Source organism: Ips typographus, linkage group LG2 (assembly GCF_016097725.1).
Source record: "Ips typographus isolate SLU linkage group LG2, UJ_Ityp_2.0, whole genome shotgun sequence".
Taxonomy (NCBI): Eukaryota; Metazoa; Arthropoda; class Insecta; order Coleoptera; family Curculionidae; genus Ips; species Ips typographus.
In genome coordinates this window covers 19,767,607-19,787,489 of record NC_138423.1, presented here as the reverse complement: position 1 = coordinate 19,787,489, position 19,883 = coordinate 19,767,607, and the positions used below count along the sequence as shown (strand labels likewise).

The window sequence follows — 19,883 nt, the reverse complement described above, 5'->3', positions numbered from 1 at the left end:
CGTAATTTGACAGTTGGTCAAATTATAATTTTGCCAAATTACGTCATCGTGACGTCAAAAACGCTCTGTTCGCTCCATGGAGCTTGAAAAAGAATGTGGCCTAAGTCTTGAAAGAAGAGTATTGAAACAGAGTGACAACATAACCTAAAATTGTTGTTCCTTTTTTTAATACTTTTTTACTTGTTTCCTCTTAACACCAAGTTTGAAATTAATAACAAAAGTTCTACAAAGCAAAACTATGGCCTTACCGGCAGCCAGTAAAACTAGTATGCTACTAGGAATATGTGTGCCCAGTTTGAAACAATCCGCATCCAAATTCAAAGTCAAACGTCTGGAACTGGACCAAAATCTACTCATGGTAGGTATCCTTTACTTTTAATAAGTCCTAATTCATTACACTTAAACTTTCAGTACTTTGCTAAACACGAGTTCGTTTACGCCCATGACCCTGACAAGCAGTGCAAAACTGGAGATGTAGTCCTTATCGAACAGTTGCCCAAGAAATTAACTAAGCTAATAACACATAAAGTCAAAGAAGTGGTTTACCCGTTAGGTGACATGGTGTGTCCAGTTACTGGCAAAAAAGTGGCTTATGCACGATATAGAGAGCATATTAATGCAGTTAATAAAGTTTATGGAGAGACTCCTAACAGGTTTCAATATGACAAGGCTCCTCCAAGAGGCTGGCAGGAAGAGAAGAAAGACTTTTCACACGTGGAAACTTATATTAAATACTATGAAGATGGCAAGGAGCAGCCTTATGCTGTTTAATGTTTTGATTTTAGTATTTTTAGGTAGTTAATATTAGTTTTTCATTTAACAAAATCTTTAAAGTGTTTTATTAGTGTTTTACTCCCTCAACGTTTATCCTTTTTTAAAAAGTTTTTTTAGCTTCAACAAAATTTGAACTATCTGTAGTGTTGTTTTAATTTGCAACAAAATATGTTACTCTAGAACAGAGGTTCCTAAACTTTTTTGTCTCATGGACCACTTTATAAATTTTGCTGATTTTGGTCGACCCCCTGAAGCTACATTTATACCATATTCTCAAAACTCAACAAAAAAATTTGAAGATTAGGTCTATGGAATTTTGTGTTGCCGCTGAGTTTCAACAAGGATTAACAGTTTTCGAAAGTGAAAATTAATTGGTTAATTAATTATTGATTGATTGTGCTGTGAATGGATGTTAAGAAAGTAAAGTAGATTATTGAAAAAAGTGATTCCATCAAACTTCACTTTTTTACTGCTCCTCACAGCACAAGAAACCAATAGAATAGAAATAAAATGGAAAATAGTATGTATGTTTTATTTTGTACATAAATATAATTATTACACTGTTATTATATTACACTGTAAACAGTTAAACAGAAAAATGTTTGTGGACCTCCGCTTACGAGTTGTGAACCCCCATTTTTTTGTCGCGCCGACGTAGACCCCTTTGAGACTCCCGTGGACCCTTGGGGGTCCACCTGGACCACTTTGGGAACCTCTGCTCAAGAAAGTAACAAACCAGTTTATTTTTAGGACTTTATCTCGTTATTAAGCAAAGACACATTCACCATCTGTCAAGAACTATACAGGTTGCAATGTGTAAAGTTTATCCATTGAATGCAAAATGAATCAACATAACATATTTTTGATATTACTCAAACCAACAAATTGGTGTAAGATAAGTGTTTGCAGTAAGCGGAAGTCTGTGGTATGGGTGGATGGCGCGTGGGTCAAATTATTAAAAAGAAAATACCGCTTATTTGCATTTGGTTAGGATTGAACAGGGACGTAGGTGTGGGAAGGAGTAAACCATACGGCAGACGTCGTGGAGTCGGTAAAATGAATTTTAATAGGCGCCAGTATGAGTCAGCAACAGCAATGTGTTCACTGAACCCAATTAGTGGTGAAGTTAAAAAAAATGTGCCTATGGTAGAATTCCTTTGCCATATATGAATAAGCTTGTCATTAGTCACACACAGAACAAGTAAACTTTGTGCCAGAAGCCAGAACCGACGGTTTTGTTTTTCTTTCAAATTAGTGTAAATTAAAAAATAAACAATTACACAAAAATTAATTAATCCTCAAAAAACTCAATTTCTACAATCCACAATACGAACAAATGCAAACTGTCACCCCTATTTCGGCCATATTAGTATATTCAAGTTGTTCTTAAAAGTAGCTAGAGAATTCTGTATTTTTGTGACTTTACGTCGGTAAAAGTCTTCACAATTTGATTATCGACTCAAAATTTAATAACCCCGTTCTATTGAAACTCGAAAAAAAAAAGCGATACTGACATTTAATCATACGTGACGATTTTATGAGCCAATTCGGTTGATTTTTCGTGACCAACTGTCGGATTACGTCACGTTTGTTCTGCCTAGTTTGTTCAATAATAATGATCGAAACACAAAAATTTTTGACATGTTTTGTGGATGTCTGTAGCAATCGTAAGGAAGGGTTTTGAAATCTGTGGAAAATACGTAAATTTTGGACAACCGTGACAAACATGCGGTCTTAAAGATAAAAATATCAAACTTCAATATGGCAGCTGGCTGATTGTTGCTGCACTTTTCTAGGTATTTTTCATTCTATAAGTTGACCGACTGGAGAAATATCAGAATATTATTTCTAAAACGACTATACGGTGCACAATGTGGCTACAGTGCCCCAATGTTCCATCATACTGCCTACTGCCAGTCTCAGGTAGTCGCGACTCCCTATAGTCATCTGTCTTCGTTTAACCCAGAGGATTTAGTGCGGTGCAGGCCTTCGGGGATGGTGATGGTATTTAGTGAGCAACGAGCAAGCGCCGTCCGTATCGTCGATATGCACTGACGATGTGTATTAAATAATTTAGAAACTAAAATGTAATGTTTTCGTGCGACGTATTATCGACGTGTGCCCGTGTGTAATTTGGTGTTTACGTCTATTTTTCTACGGAAAAACCGCCCGCGAATTGTCGCGTTGTGACAAAAGGTGCGTTTGTTTACACCGTGCTGATTAATGTGTACATTTTGGTGTTTTGATGGTTGCTGGCTTTTATTATTTTGCGCTAAAATTGGATTATCTTTCTATAATTTTTAAACAAGGATTATCGACGGGGTTTTACACGGCTTAGTTGAATACTGGTAAGATTTGTATGAAGGGCAAATATACGTAGTAGCAAAACACAATTTTGGGGTTAGGTTTCCTTTTCCACTGCGAGTTTGCTCACTAAACCCACCCCTATGCGGCAGTTAATTGAGGGGTTGGTTTAGTGGGGGTGCACCTTTTCACTTTTAGTCCTAAATTCAAAATTTTATTCCTGCATACTTTAAAGTAAATTAAAGAAACTTGTGTTATTGTTTTTTTATACAAATTTTTGTTAATAAATTAGGTATTCTAATTATTTAAAAAAAATAATAATTTAAATATTAATTAAGTTAATTTAAAGTAAATTTTTGAAATTACTAGAAAAAATTTAAACGTTTTACAAAATAGGTTTTATATAGTTTCTTGCAGTGGTAATTTTGACAGTTTTGACATTGGACTGTCAATCTAGAGAGTGGTCAGATGACTAGACCATGTCAAAAACTAAACCATATAAATTATGTTTTTTTAGCTTCTTGGGCGTAAATTTGACAGTTAGCAAGGTCGGATGATTTAGAGTTTTATAGATTCTTGGAGTGGTAATTTGACAGGATCTGTCAGTTTAGAGCGTGGTCAGATAACTAGACAGCTGTCCAAACTGTTAAAAACTCATTCACGGGGATGTAAAGTGCATTTTTTACCTCAAATCGCCTGAAGTACTTAACAAAGACAAAAAATTTATTTTATATTTCATGACCTGATTTTGACAGTTTTGACGTTGAACTGTTAATCTAGAGTCAGATGACTAGACAGCTGTCACAAAAATCAATTCCAGGAGATGTAAAGTGTTTTTGATAGAGAATTTGTAAAAATATTGCTCAACCTTATAACATTTTTTAGTCTAATTTGATAATATATGAAACTGTTTTTTATGTAAATACGTAATAAAGATGTCGACGACAAACCTGTCAATGACCGTTTGACTTAAAATTGAGTATATATTATTGCAGTATCAACAAAAACATGGACACCCCCCTGTGCTTACATAATGTTAAGTTAAACATAAATAGCCTTCAGTCTAAAACGCTTCAATCAAGATAAAAAGCTGTTCATAAAATAAATTTTGTTGCTGCATTCCCATCAAGAAAACCAGTTTGTAATAGATCCATCTACATCCGTTTTAACTTGGGTTATGTTATAACCACAACCTATAGGTTTATACCAGTTTATGTAAACCTTCTATTATTACTAATGTACAAGTGACTTAATTAAGCAATATACGTAAGAAAATATTAAATTTCCTTCGAATTCAATTGATCAACAATGATATTGCTGTTTGCTATCAGAAGGTACTTAAATACTAATTATTCATTTTAGTTATAGGCACATATATTGACTTTGTTAATAAGATAAACGCTAAGTTTACAATTTAGGCCAGACTACTACAATAGTCTTCTATGTACAGGAATGGAAATTCACAGTTGATTCATAAACTCGCAACAGATTAAGGAAATAACGGAAACGTAGTTTGTTTATATACTGAAAAGTCATTCAGTCCACGAAACATTATTGTACATATCCGTTATCGCTAACAGGCAGGTTGTATTGAATTTAAAACGATATTTAAGCATTATGCAATTGTTTGGTTACATTGTTTAAGTTTCTCCAAAAATCAGTTTCGTTGCAGGACTTATGAATAATTACAATCTTCAACAGTTGCATCTACTTTTACTGTTACTTTATCGTTATTCATATTAATCTAATGTCATTCTCTCGATCTTGATATGATAAGAGAAGAGGGAGTTATTTGGGCATTTTATTCGTTTTTGTGAAGCTAAAATGAGTAGCAATTTTATACAGTTCAATTCGGTTGGTTTGATCATTTTCACCAAACCAAAATGTTTGTAACTACCTGAATGAACAACGAAGGAGTGGAAGAGAGATGGTAATAAAATTAAAGTTATCCGCTGTTGTCGAAATGAACTGAACCGAGTTGGCAGTTTTTCAGGATAGAAGAGAAATGAAGTTTTCGCCCATTGTCGTCGCCAGACGGAGGCGTCGAGGCGCCGATTGCCTCTCTAGTTCATTTGAAAAATGCTTGCATAGGAAAAATGACCCTGATCCCTTGATTCTTTTCGTGATTGCTTTCATTTAACCGGTATGGGATCCGCAACATCCAGATCGAGAATATAGAACGATCCGGGTTTATATTGCTTCACCGCATACGGTTTCACTTTAAATACTGAATTTCATGCTTGCTTTTCATGATGCCCATACTTTGGTATATCCCGTACGATTGCATTTAACTTTACCTGAATCTGGGATAGCGACGAGAAAGCTGCTTACTCGTCAACGTTCCATCCCAATAAAGAATTTTATATTGCAGACTTACCGTTAAAAAGCTTCGTAAGGAGTCTGGCCTTTGCTGGTAGTATTATAAAAGATCCACACAAAGCAAGCGAGAAAGCTGCTTACTTTTATATGTTATCGAATTTCATTTTCCAGTGAATCTGAGGTGTTTGTATTTCACAATCAAATAAATATTCTTTCGGATTTTTAGGAGTTTACTTACAAATTTTTAGGAGATGTTGGAAGTTTCGTAAATTGAACGTCGTAGCATTGATATTATAACCGTGAGTAATGGGTGTTATTATCAGGGCCAGTGAATAATAATCATTTTATTAAACGGTCCTGGAAAAATAAATTTACCTTTTCTGCTATAGTCGAGTGTAACTACACCATTTACACATGTAGTTTAGAAAGCATTCGTTAAATTTTAGAAACCATAAGATGGATTTGAAAAATATCACTTGTATTTCAGAAAAGGTACTTTTAATATTAGAATAATAACTTTTATTTTCGAAATTGCAATTTGTATTTCAGATTGGTCACTTGTAGTATAGAAAAGAGCAGTTGGATTTTAGACATGGTCATTTGTAATTTGGAAAATTAAAGTGGAGCAAAAAAAATAAATAAAAAAAAGTAAATAAGTAAAAAAGGTACATTGTGGTTTAAGCAGTTTAATGAAAAATCGATTTATCTCGAAAACCGTTTATTTTATCGAAATAAAAGAAGAGTACAAATTTTCGATAAAAATGTCAAGAGTATCCATTAATAGCGTTTGCAGCTGAAAGTAATGACAGCTGTCAAAGTTTAAGCAAATTGTGTCTTAGGTCCAGTTAGTTCCGGCCTTTCGAAGACGAGATACCTGGTTTTCATGTCAAATAGAAGGTCTCTTTCGATAAAACATTAAACCCAATAATCATTACAATATACAAAGTGTTTCAAAAGTTACGGCCAAAAACGTTAATTGGAAGGCAGTTCTTTGGGGCTCGATATTTCCCTTAGGAGTGACTTTAAAAAAAAATAATTATATGAACAAATCGTATTATTTTGACCTCCCCTGTATGCCCCAGAGAGATTGTCATATAGTTATGGGACACCCTGTATATTTTATATAAATTAATACTCCCGATGGGCGGTTTTTTTTTGCTTAAAGTGATATTAAAAAAAAAACAATGAACTAATAACCACATAGAAACACAATAAAATCTGAAATTGAAATAACGCGTTCTAAAATACAAGTGACCTTTTCTGAAATACAAGTAACGAATCTGAAATACAACTTACGTTTTCTAAAACCAAATTTACGATAATGAAATACAAGTTATAGATTCTGAAATCCAACTAATATTTTTAAAATCCAAGTGATATTTTCTAAACTACATGTGTAAATGGTGTAGAAAATTTGCGTTGGTGTAATTTCGAGGTCGTGAAAGCCAAGAAAAAGCAGCTTTCTGCTTTTTCTTGATCAGTCACAAACTACGAACAGTGCTGTAATTTACGCTGCATATGTTGACTTACTTAAGAATGTAAAACATGTATTTCATTTCAATTAAATAAATCGGAACATACATCAAAATTACACTAAATCCAACCTATACAAATTAAAAGCCACATAAAATACACATGTTATATTCCTCTTCTTCTAGTCCACTCGTATTAAATGCGTTGTATCGTAAACTAGGTCAACAATATGGTTCTTGATATAAGTTTAATTCCTGTGGATTAAGTCGAGGAGATGTAATTCTCGAGAGGCCTGATATTAAATATTTTCTGCTATATTTCCTATCGGAAACCTAAATTGTTTCCTGAGATGCTCAAAATTCGCATTTGATGTTGTGTGTTTATTATAGCAAGGTTTATCTTTAGGTGCTGTTCAGTTTTAATTACCGTTTCGAGAGAATTATAATATGCATGTTTGATTTAATGCAACTTTAGTGAACACGATAAGATTGTTTAGCGAACTAAAAGCCTCTTGTAAAATCCATTTCGCATAATAATAGTCGCTGTTGGAGACAAGTTTGAATTTCTTTCAATACATTGTTTGCTGTAGCTGCCAGCTGTTGTTTCCATTAGTCCACGCCCAGCTAGACAGGAAAACTTCTCAATTCTCACAAACATTTTTCCTGGAAACCGAAAGCAGTCAGAATGGCGCCTGGACGTCTTTTGCGTCTGGAACTGCTGCCAGAGTTCTCAGTCGGTTGTTTACGATAACCTTTTGGATAAGTGGGTTTGCAGTTTATTTTGTCGAAGAATAACAAATATTAATATCTGAAAAATTGGTGCAGTCAACTATTTTGTTTTAAATTTTAAAACCTTGGCCTGTCATTAGTTATCTTCTAGGAACAATAACATCCCGAAACGATACTGTAACTGGCTAGTTGTTTTCTCGATTGTTATTAGATATCAAATATCAAAGGTTGCAGAAACCAACAATTTAAATCTAAACTGCTTTCAAATTAATATTACAATAAACTAAGGCCTGAAGGAGATAATACAACAATTCGACGATTATTAACACTATTAAAGCTGACATTATCGTTCGCGAGAAGGAAAATAAGTAGGAAAACCACTTACGGGTGTTTTGCAAAGCTAAATTGCCTCCTTATCTCGAAAAATAGAAACGAAAGGGCAGGTATATGCTATCGTTTCTTGATGGCATTCGTACTGGCTCTCTAAACCTGTTGCTTGCGTGCACAAAATGCTGTTTGAATGTGTTGGTTGTTAGCGTAAATTTTGGTCCTATCACAGTTGGTTCAATTACGTCGGTTTTCTGAATCGAGTCGACTTTTATAATGGACTTTAAAACCCACTTGGGTTATTTCTTATTGTTTTTACTTGAAAATGGAATACGACAGTAATTGGTACGACTGACCAAAGTGATGGTTTGGAAGCCAATTATGGTTTGTTGTATGTAGCTTATTTTTCAATTTATTGCCTTCTCTGTGGTACACTTCTATTGTTTTACCTCAGTATTTATTTAAATGTAAAAATTTGATTTTTTGCTTTTCCGTATGAGTAAAGTCTGCATGAGCCAAGTTTAGCCCATTACCTGTCAAACAAATAGAATGAAGCTTTACTTTACAGCATAATTAAAAAGTACGTTCTTTAGCTTTGCATCAATACAACCTCTACATTTGACTTTCCTTATTAAAAAGTTCCTTCCACGCACTAAATTACATTCAACAAACGGATTTGGGTAATGTTTGTACGTGACAAAAACAAAATATTTTGTTTGTACAAATCAAAATGATCTTGATGTCGAGAGAGCGATTTGAAGCAATACAGGGTATTTAAAATAAGAGTTTTACGGATTGTAAGCAAGCGTCAGTTTGTGTAAATTGTGATATCTAATCTTTTAAATAGGAATATAATTCTGACAAATATTCCAGTTTAAACATTATTAGTTGCAAGTTATCAGATTAAAGCAATTTCTGAACGTTTATTAAATTTTCGTACTGTTACAGAACAATATTTTTGGCAAATGTTGGGTTCGGGCAATTAAAAGGTAAAAATATTGTTATAATTACTGCTTTATCTTAGTTATTTAACGAATTAATTAACCGATATTGTACTTATGATGAAGTGTATTATAAATAAAACAGATCCCGAAATAGATATTTCGAGATCTGTATTCATCACTTTTTCTTCATTCTATTCTAGTATTACAGGTTTCATAATTTTTAGATGACTAAGCAGTTTAACTATATAAAAAAAATAAAGATGACAGCATTGTTAACTTCAAAATTAAACTGCTAACTTAATGCTTTTAGCGCCCTTATCTTACAAACTAGATAGTGAAATCTATTTTTTCACAACCTTTCGACTTTAGTTAGGTAATTATTTTTCAGGGTCAAAAGCGAGTTTCCAATTCACAGCAAAATGTATACTTATACCAAAGGACCTTAAATTAGGTGAAATAACCACTTTGAACTTTTCTAAAATTGAAAAAATGGCATTTTTTGTCAAAATTTTCAATTTTTTTTTCTTACTTCGAAATGGTTCCAATGCACAGCCAAGGGCATATTTATACCAAAGGACCTTAAATTAGGTACAATAAGCGCAAAAAAAAACAATACAATTTTTCATTTTTTAAAAAGTAAGGGTCTTTTTTAACTACTTTAAGGGCCTTAAATTACCACTTTGAACCATTCAAAAATTGAAAAATGACATTTTTGGAAGATGTTTGCATGACGAATATGTCGAACTGTTGAGAAAACTGTGATGTGGTGTTATTTCCAGCCCTAAATCTACTAATTTTCACTATATTCAAAAATAAATTTGTCTTTTAGTTTGACTGATCATACTGAAGATTATCTCGTTACAGTTTTTTATCATGGAAAATTTGGAAAATGCTTAAAAACAGCTTTTTGCTGGAATTTTCTTCAAACTGGTCACTTTTATCATCCCAGCCATCACTTTTAAAATGCTGATTCAGTATTTTAAATACCCCCTCCCCCAGAGATGTTGGAAATTGAAGTGTTAATCCAGCTATAATATTCATGCGAAAATATTTTATATTTATTTGTTTTGGCAATTTTGCTCCCAGTAGGCTCTTTTGAATATATCCGAATGCAACCAATTTCGGCAAACACAACATGGAACATTAAAATATCCGAATGCGGACGGGGCCGGACAATGAACACATCAGGTGGATAGCCGCGTGTGTTTTCACTGCCAGTTTGATCTGATGATATGAGCTTGTACTCTTCGGACTCCCGTATAAACAAAATAAATTCAAAAGGCTCGCGCCATGTTTCAAACGCGACCCCTCCTAATTGCTGATCATCCCGATTGATGTATTCGACTTTAATTTGCATAGAAACGACCGTAATTTCAAATAATATTAAGGGTTTCCTTAACAATGAAATGCTTTTTACTGCATTAATGCAGGAAGCAGTACAGTTCCTGTGATAAACTTCTACAACGGCAAAGTACAGTTTGCGGAAATGCATTTCGACTTAATATGGTTAGTCAAATGTTTTATGGCTCAAGAAAAGGCAGAGCTGCAGCTAATGAAATACGAGACTGGGGAAAGTTACACTTAATAGTGCACATGATTTAAACCAAGTTGTAAAAATATGGCGTGTCTGAGCTTAAGCCTTGAACCTGCATATCATGTGGCTGGTAGAATCGATAAGTACGTATTAAATATAGCGTAAAGTTTTACTAACCTACATAGAATTAGCATATGCAAGCAGTTTGTTTAAGCACAACGGTTTAGTTAGCATTTTGTAGTTATAATAACAGCTGAAGAAACCCTTTTATACATGGTTTTTTGGTTCTAATTTCAAATACAAAAATTATAGCAAACTATGAATTGAGGAATATTCTAAGTGTTTATTATGAAAATAGTGATCAACAATTTTAGCATGTTTTTAGTGTAGTTTTAAAATATTAAAATTATAAAATAACAATTTACTAAATTTGATTGTAGCTTAACACGTTTTAATCTTGACTACAGAATGCAGAATGGATTGAAGGCTAGTTTGGTGCAATCAAAATAACTTTATTAAAAAAAAAATTTTCAATACACTTTGATGACCAAATTGATTCAGAAATGTACTTATTGTGGAAACTTTTTTATTATTCTCTACAAATATCGCCCAAAAAGGTTTTAAAAAAAATCTTTGCTGCCTCTTTTGAGGCTTCCTGCATTCGCAGCATTAAAGCCGGGCTTTTCATGGTTTACCCAGGCTTATAAACATAAAACTTTCATGGAAGAAATTAGAAAGATGAAAGGCGATGCGGTCGCTCTATGTTCCGAAATTAAAAGTGGATTCGCTCATATAAAAAAAGTATACCCCATAAGCTACGTACATTTATTAATAACGCCGTATATACAGTGCTTTGCCCTAACTAGTTTCTGTGTCGGTTTAAAAGAGTATTGAACGACGAGGTTTACTCTTTTAATTCCAAGTAGTAGACGCTTAAATATTTTATTACTATTACTACATAGTTTGGAACTAGCTTAATCTGCCCTCAAACATTTTAGGTAAACGTTCTATTACCAATGAAATGTATGTACAAAGATAAAGCCTACTTTTGTCATGCATTTCCTTATTACTACTTAAAACTGTTATAGTATTAATGTGCAATAATAAGACTTCAGACTTCAAAAGGTGTTTTAATTAATCATCAAACACCTTCGATTCCATCAGGATGCCCTCATTTATTTGAGTCCCTCGTTTTTCCATTTGCTGGTTGCCTTTAATCCAAGCCTAGTTAATTATTAAAATCAATTAGATAATTGATATAGACAGAATCGGGATATGTTTTGTGTTATTTAGTTTAGCTTGTGGCAAGTTTATCAAGGTCGCTCACTCTTTAATTACAGAAAATACTACTGTGTGCTTTATTTGAACTTAAAAATTGTTACATCTACAGGGTGGTCCAGTTTTAAATGTCAATAATTCACCAATCCATAGCCAATTAAAAAATAAGTTGACATGCATTATGTCATTTTCCTGAAAAATGCTTTCTAAGTAAAATACATTCCTTCAAATTTCTGTTTAAAAAATCGTTTTTTTGTCATAACTGTCAAACCGTTGGAGCAATTTTGATCAAATTTGGAACGAGCACTTATGAAATTAGTACTCATTATGAATGACGTTTGCCAAAATTCTCCAGTACCGTAGATACAGGAAGATGGTTTTAATGTTTTTGCCTTATATTCTACCCCTCTAGATATTTTTCAAAAATTACAGTTTTTTAAATTTCATTGTTCACGATGAAAAAAAAAATATTTCTTATAAAATTCTGATTTAAAACTTTGTTATTACGTTCAAAGACCGAAAACTAACCCAACCCAGAAAAGATAAAAATTGATTTCAGAAGCTTAAAAATTGTGTTTGTAACCAGTTTTCATGCAAATCGAGAGACCTTAATATTTAAAATTGATTTGTAGACATAAAAAACTACTTTTTCTAGAATTTTTGACTACAAATTCATACATTTAAACCTTAAAAATTGACTTAAACAACAAAAACTGACTATGAACTAATGAAAAGTAACATCAGAAGCTTAAAATTTGCATTTGAAGTAAGTTTTAATAATTTGGAGACAAATTTCAATATTTTAGTCTTGGAAATAGTCTTAGATAGAGGACATTGATATTAGATTCATGAAAATTATCTTGAAAACTAACTTTTCTTGCTTTTTACTTTGCTTTTCATTTTCTCAGAATTCTGGACTATTATTAGTGCTTTAAAATTGTTTTCAGCTTGGAAAATCGAGTTTCAAGACTATCTTCACCAAGTTATTGACACAGCAAACTTAAAAAACAATTTTCACATTCTTCATAGACTTAAAATGGCATTCCAAGCTTTGTCACTATTAAATCGACTTCTAGACACCTCAGTGCTAAAAATTCGAGCTAAAAATTATTTCTTAAAAATCTAGATTGTGTTACAACATATCTTTACGAAGTTTTTGACTTATCAGGCCTAAAAGCCAGTTTGTACACTGTTCATAGTCTTGAAAATGTTATTTCAAGCTTGTTCACTATTAAATTGACTTCTAAACTCTTAGGTGCAATAAATTGTAGCATCTTTAAGAAATTCAGACTTAGTTTTTAGTGCTTTTTAAGATTGAAAAATCGAGTTTAAGACTATTTCCAAAAGTCAAGTTTCTTCAAGTCAAAAATAATTAAATTTAAAAAAATTTGGTACCAAATGCTACGATATTAGTCTTAAGAACTAATTTTTAGAAATGAAATAGTCCAAAATTGTATTTACTTTTAGACTTGTTCCGGTCCAGAAAATTGAGTTGTACACCAATTAAAGTTAAAGAAAATAGACTTTTGGACTCTTTTTAGTCCTAGTAAAGTCAGTTCTAGCTTAAGTCAACTTTAAGAATATCTTTAGAAGTAAAAAATGGGTTTCATGCATAATACAATCTTTGTCTGGATTTCCGGACTGTTTTTAGTTCTTGAAATCCAGTTTCAGACACTCGACCAGGATGGCAGTCTGAGAAAACGAATTATAAGACTATTCCTAGTAGTAAATAGCAAGTTTTTAGACTATTCGGTACAAATTTGGACTCTCACAAGTCTTGAATGTTCAGTTTTACACTATAAAACGATTTTTGAAATTGAAATTTGGAGGACTGTATGTTCCTTAGGAAACGTTTTTTAGAAAAATGACATAATGCAAGTCAACTTATTTTTTGATTGGCTATCGAATGATGAATTATTGACACTTAAAACTGAAAAGTGTCAATAAATTCAAAATAACTTTGAAATACAACAAAACAAGTAATCAGCAGAAATATATTTTATTGTTATTTCCTTTACTCTTCTATGTGAAAATGTTACATTACATATTACATTCAAAAGTAATGACAAAATACCTTGGCAAGTATATGTTCTGGAAAAATACTAGAGTTGAGACATTTTCTGTTAATTATCAAGAACTCTGATAAGCCAAAATTAAGCCTTTTAGACTATTAAAGTGTAGTTGTAATTACAAAGTTCTATTTTGGTGTGAACAATTTCTAAATTTTAAGATAGCTTCAACAAAACCAAAGACAAAAACTGTAAACTTTATTATTTTCGTTAAAAATACATTCCTAATTACTTTCAGTCTGTCCGGTCGTTTTATAAAATTTCACAGAAAATACGAGCGAAACAGTTGTTACAAAAATGATTTTCCAAGAAGCTCTAATTGCTTTAAGTCGCTAGAATCCGGAACGGGCAAAAACTACGTTCGAGCCAACGCCTAATGTGAACATTTTTTGCCAATTAAAGTTTCCCAACTTTAGATATTACACCCACAACCTAAAAGTATAAAGTTTTAATGTAATATCCTCAGAATCTGGGAAACTTTCCTCTTATCGGTTTAGCATTTTGCGGCTTTACCGACGTTTTTATCAGTCTTCGAAGTTTAAGGGACAATCGGTGGATGACCGAATAACAACGCTTACATATAAATAGAGAGAAACTTTGTGATCAAACTGCTATTGCAAACATAAAATAATGTGAGTAAAATTGGCCAGAAAAATTGTCACTTTTTGGGCAAAAGTTTGTTTTTCCCTTCCATTCAGGATAAGAGACGTTTTGGTACTTTTGGTTAATGTTTTTTTTAGAAAGAAAAAACAACTCTTTTAGGAAACTTCTAATAACAGAGACTAGAATAACATGAATTTTGTATGAGAACATGCAACAACACAAATAGGTATACATACAAACGATATCGATTAATCAATTGGACTTCCGGCCTGTAAAACTAGAAGAACAAATCGATAAATTAATGCACAAATCGGAGCATAAATTTGCATTATTTACGTTCAGTTTATCTGGGTAATAAAGAAAAGACAAATGTGTTGCAAATGTGGTTATCAGTGAATGAATCGTTCACGTTGCCAGGTACGTTCCAGTCAAAAATGTTGCACGTAAATAATGATTCCACTTTTCTTCAAGTGTTTCTTAAGGGATTTTATTGATTTATTTTTCTAATAAAGCGTGACTGAATGAAATGAACATACTAACTTCGAGGTTTTTGCGGGAAATTAAACAAATACACTGTATCGATTGACCTTTCCTCAAAGTTTGATTGATGATACATTGGCTGTGCTTGAAGTTCACTCGCTCCCATTTAATGTCGTTTACAGATGATGTTTACTTTGAAGACGCTTTTTTCGGCGTTTATTAATGGGAAGCTATTCGGAATAGCTAGTCGGTAGTTACGGTTCATTTGTAGGTAAACAAAACGTGACATTTCTAACTATGAACTGATTAACGTGTATGTGATTGATTTTTGGTGTGTGAAGATACAATATAACGAGCAAAAGCTTTGTATTAAATAGAAACAAAAATTGGTAAGGTTTATTGATTTGCAATGGAATTAGCCCTAAACACTGCATAAAAGCTGTGGTTGCATCCGGTAACCGTAACTCGTCATACTAGTAAATTGGTTTTGAAATGAATTCGGAAATTGTAGTATAAATATTTTTTACATACGTATTAGTAGCGCAACCATATTTATCGTAATTGACTAGTTTTTAGTCTCTGTTATTTTCTATAGATAATAGGGTTTATCATTTCACAGCGGATGTACTCTCAACGTACATAACCAACACCAAATCACAAAATTATGCAAACGCCAGTATCCGACCGGAACCAAATTAAACATAGAAAAAGAGTGACAAAAACAACAACAATAGCCTTTTAAAGCTGCTTTATTAAATTTTGCACCAGGCAAATTTTACTGTTATTGCATAATTTAATACTTCACCGAGTCGACTTGGCATTACGTTCGTGCACCATTTGTGCCCCAGACCAAAATGAAACAGTGACGTACTCTGAATGATGATTAAAAGTGCAATTAATTAATGTTTTGCTACCTGACACCAAAAATGTACGTAATCTAGAAGTATAAAGAGCAAAGTTTTAAACTAGGAAATTTAACAAACCATCCGAAAAATGGCAAAAAAAATCTTAAAAATGAAAATTCATCTTAGCATCAAATTCCTATAACATAAATAATCGATGGGCATAAAATTGCAAGTGGAAGCTTTTATTTCACGTACAATTTTTATTTTCTCATGTTTTGTAACTCTTTTTCTTAAGAATTTTAATACACCCATAATTGTCTTGTAAAACGACATCTAAAAAAAATGGCAAAAACTTTGAAGACAAAGACTTACAGCAGGAAAATTGCAGCTGAAATTGGCGAGTTGTAAAACAGGCTTTTTAAATATTTGCTTTCAAAATTGCGAGTTGTTAGAGTTTAGAACGTGCCTTAGAGGCTTGTAGTATCCTTTTTAAAGGTTTCTTAGTCTGAACCTTTCAAGTTGGATGGAATGAGATCAGCAGTTTGTTTCCTAAACCCAGAAAAACCGTCAAACATATCAATAAAACTATTCATAGGTAGTAAATCACGAATTTCTATTAGGTCGTTTAAATCGTATGTATTTTACTTCATAACATTGTTAATAATAAAATGGAAGAGGCATTTTGTTTTGTATAGCAGTATTATTAACTATTTTTATGTTCTAAACACTACTTAGTTATATTACATTAGCATGTTAAACATGTTTTCATTCTCTGAATGTTAAAGATGGGTTTAATAGTTAAATGTTTATAATTTTTGGTGAACATCATTATTTTAGATTACATCAGTACTGATGTTTAAAGTCACTTTAACTATTAAATGAAACTGTAAATATTACTCTGAAGATACTACATTGCGAAACGTTGGTAATAAATGATTTTTTTCAAATAAAGCTGGATATCTGCTTATTCTATTAATTTGTAAATTTATACACTTTTCTTTGGATTTCTTTTGCATTAGGTAGTTACGTAATATATTTAAATATTTAGAACTAAATTGCTACTTGAGATTAATGCTGATTTCTGTTGTTTTCAGGTTATACTGCAAACCAAGCTAGAACAGGTAAGTGGCTTTCAAAGCATTACTTTAGTCCAAAAAAGTCTTATAATTGCTCCAAAAATCTTTTATAATTTGAAAATTATATGACTGAATTATATGACACTTTGATTCACATTTTGAATCTGAACAGTGCTACGTTATCGTGTTTTGTCTTTTTCTCAGTTTTTATAATTGGTCTTGTCATTATTTAATTCCGTGCTTTCAAGGTTTTTTATTTCTTGCCAATATTTATATTGTTGGTATTTTAATCACAAAAAAATATCTAGCGGTTTTTGCTTGGAGTAAATTGACGTAAACCACACAATTTAATGTGCTATGCCTCAATAGTGATTAATGTTTTTTATAATATTTTATTTAGAACAGTAATATTTTTAAAGTAATTTTAATCATTGAACAGAGCCAGCAAGGTTGTATTAAACTAATTGTTCTTTAACCACAGATTTGGATTGGATCGAAAAATTAGATCAATTACTATTACTTTTTTCTACATGAAATTATTTTAATCTGCTATTCTAGATTATTTGATCCAACATAATTTACCAGCTTTCCTTTAAGAAATCGTTAAGAAATTTTTGTCAGTTCACATCATTAATGCGAGGTATATATGTTTATGTAGTTTAAAAACTTAACTAAACTCTAACAATTTAACTGCTATTTAAATTTTATACGCTCTTGAACATTAGAGGAAAAGCGGTGTTTCAAAGCCTTTTTGTATTAAATACTACTGGAATTTATTGTTTTATACATCAGTGTGTACCAAACCTAAAAATAAAATCATATAAGTTTCCTTTGGCATACGTACAGCAAAGTCATATCTCTGAATGTAGACCTGTTGCCATCTGTCACATCTGCTTATACATATTTGAACAAAGGAAATGCAGATAGCAACACAGATTGCATCTTGCATGAGATTTGTATACGGAAGCCGTTTCTTTTGCGAAAAAAATTTAAACTAAATAAATTGCAAACTTGAAATCACTGTTTTTGTTTTACAGGGTGCGAAATAGTATAAACCAATCCTAGTTGCAAAACTATTGTTTGCTGATTTTAGCCTCCGGCTAGTTATTAGTTAACAAGGTCTCATTAATACACAATAATAGTGATACAACTGTGTTACTGTTGTGTTTAATGTACCGAAAAGTCAAGCTTGTGTAACAGTTTAAAAGGTGCTTGAACTCGTTGACCAGATAAATTGACATTATTAACTGGGTGAATTAGATGAGATTTTGCAACACAAAAAATGTTACCTATCCAAACAAAACTCGAATAACATTTTTATATAAACAAAAAACGGTAAAAAGTTATTTGAAAAAATATGAAAATGTTTAATATCGATGCGAATAGCGTCGCGGACACGAGCGAATGAAATTTACATAACATAAAATCGAACGCAATTCATCTGTCCTATTCATAAATTGTTATTTGGACAATAGTTGTATGTATCATCGTTTCATAAAAAAAGAGTTATTAAAATGCGTTCGATGGACGCAACGCGGTTCTTTTTATTTTCATTTCAAAAATGCCGCACGCGAATTTGCTAAAATGTTTTATGGATATTGACGCTCTCGATAATATCGTTCAATCTTGTTTGTTTTGTTTTTTGAGGGGGAATTTACCTGTCAACTAGTTTATCAAGTAAAGTAAATTTGATTGTATTGTTAAAATAAGTGATTGTGATAGGCATGACCTTGATTTAATGAAAATAGTAGTTTACTACCAAATTTGCAAATAATTTAAAAAAACACTAGTGACTGTTGTTAAGTCGCTTGCAAAATTCTCTGTATAATGCATATAAAATCCTAAAGGTGATAAATACTTATATTTATGTAGGAGAGTAACCATTATGCAGATGTTCATGTGTTAAGAAAAGCTGACAAAAGAAGTTTGGTACCTACCTACCCATTTTGCCACACCTTAGAGTCTTACAGCGACCGGATATTACAATGGACCATGGTAGACACTATATTTAGTTGAGACTGACTTTTTACGCTGTATTAGTATGAAGGTAGTGTGTACTAGTGTCTACACAATGGTAATTTATAATTATTTAAATTTTTTTTTGTGTTATTTATTATTAGGAATTCATTTTATTTATAATTTAGTGTCGTCTTAAATAAGCTCCTTCAATGCTATCAAACTGTAATAACTCCACTTTTCGTTGTGCTTCTGAAGGAATAACAAAACAAGAAAACATTGACCCTTGTCATTCGCGTTCCTAAACAAGTTTACCCCACTTTTACATCTAATTGGAATTCGGAATGCGCGTTTCCTGCCCCACATATCTCCCCGCCTTATCTAATATAGGCTGTGGAGCAAAAAAGAGAGATAAGCGTCTTTCGACTTTCGACACTCGCCGACTGTAATTTCCTAACAACCCCATATCCTATTCAAAGCCGAGTGGAAAACTATCCTTTGCAGTTGGAAATGGCGTGTATTATTCAGGAATTACTTTCTCCCGAATTCTGCTGCCTGGACCCATGCTTTTGATGCTCAGTGTCGTACTTAATTCTGAAGACAAGTTCTTTAAAACACAATGACAAAACAGCACTGTAACAATTGGTTTTAATTTCATTAAACACTTAACTAAGAGCAACTGAATAAAGCTGTTGACTTGGCCTGAAAGGTCAGTAGCTGGTAGACGTTGATGATATGAAAATGATTTCATTAAGGCGGTATTCTGGAATAAATTAAACGGGGCAACAAGGTGAAAGTTCGGACTTTTTGGGTCGCACAAACACTAAATCAAGCCACTGTGTTTTATAACGAGCGAATGTAAGGGAGAGAATCCGCAATGTTACTGTGATCCCTCCTATGAATGGCTTTTACAGCTCGGGATCAATAGCGAAAGTCCGGCGTTCAACCTAAACAGTGGCGTGCGTTGTTTGTTTATTGTGTTTATCCAGTTTTAGAGTTTTAGTTGTATTTATATTTTATATGAATAAAGCTGCGAAGGCGTAGAAGGGCCACAGACGTTATTTTTCTTAAATTTTAACTTCAAACTCAGAAATTAACTAAATTCCGACTTCAAACTCGGAAATTAACTAAATTCCGACTTCGAACTCGGAAATTAGTTAAATTCCGACTTCA

General features: G+C 32.4%; 2 protein-coding genes across 2 annotated transcripts in view; both read left to right on the top strand.

Moving 5' to 3' along the window:
• The first annotated feature begins 126 nt into the window (after positions 1 to 126).
• Positions 127 to 837, top strand: mRpS17 (mitochondrial ribosomal protein S17). Its single transcript, XM_081973561.1, has 2 exons — positions 127 to 358; positions 412 to 837. The coding sequence occupies exons 1-2, from the start codon at positions 239 to 241 to the stop codon at positions 769 to 771; spliced, it is 480 nt and encodes a 159-aa protein (XP_081829687.1). The 5' UTR covers positions 127 to 238; the 3' UTR covers positions 772 to 837.
• Positions 838 to 2,616: 1,779 nt separating this feature from the next.
• Sema1a (semaphorin 1a) overlaps positions 2,617 to 19,883 on the top strand; it is a 243,268-nt gene continuing 226,001 nt past the window's right edge. The window contains exons 1-2 of the mRNA XM_081973758.1: positions 2,617 to 3,122; positions 16,773 to 16,799. The gene's annotated coding sequence lies outside the window, so the exon portion shown is untranslated. The remainder of the gene's footprint in view (positions 3,123 to 16,772; positions 16,800 to 19,883) is intronic.

Bases quoted from the DNA above. Each gene is read 5' to 3' on its own strand.
- mRpS17 (XM_081973561.1), top strand. From the start codon at position 239: ATGGCCTTACCGGCAGCCAGTAAAACTAGTATGCTACTAGGAATATGT. The intron at 359-411 runs GTAGGTATCCTT...TTAAACTTTCAG, and splicing joins TGGACCAAAATCTACTCATG to TACTTTGCTAAACACGAGTT.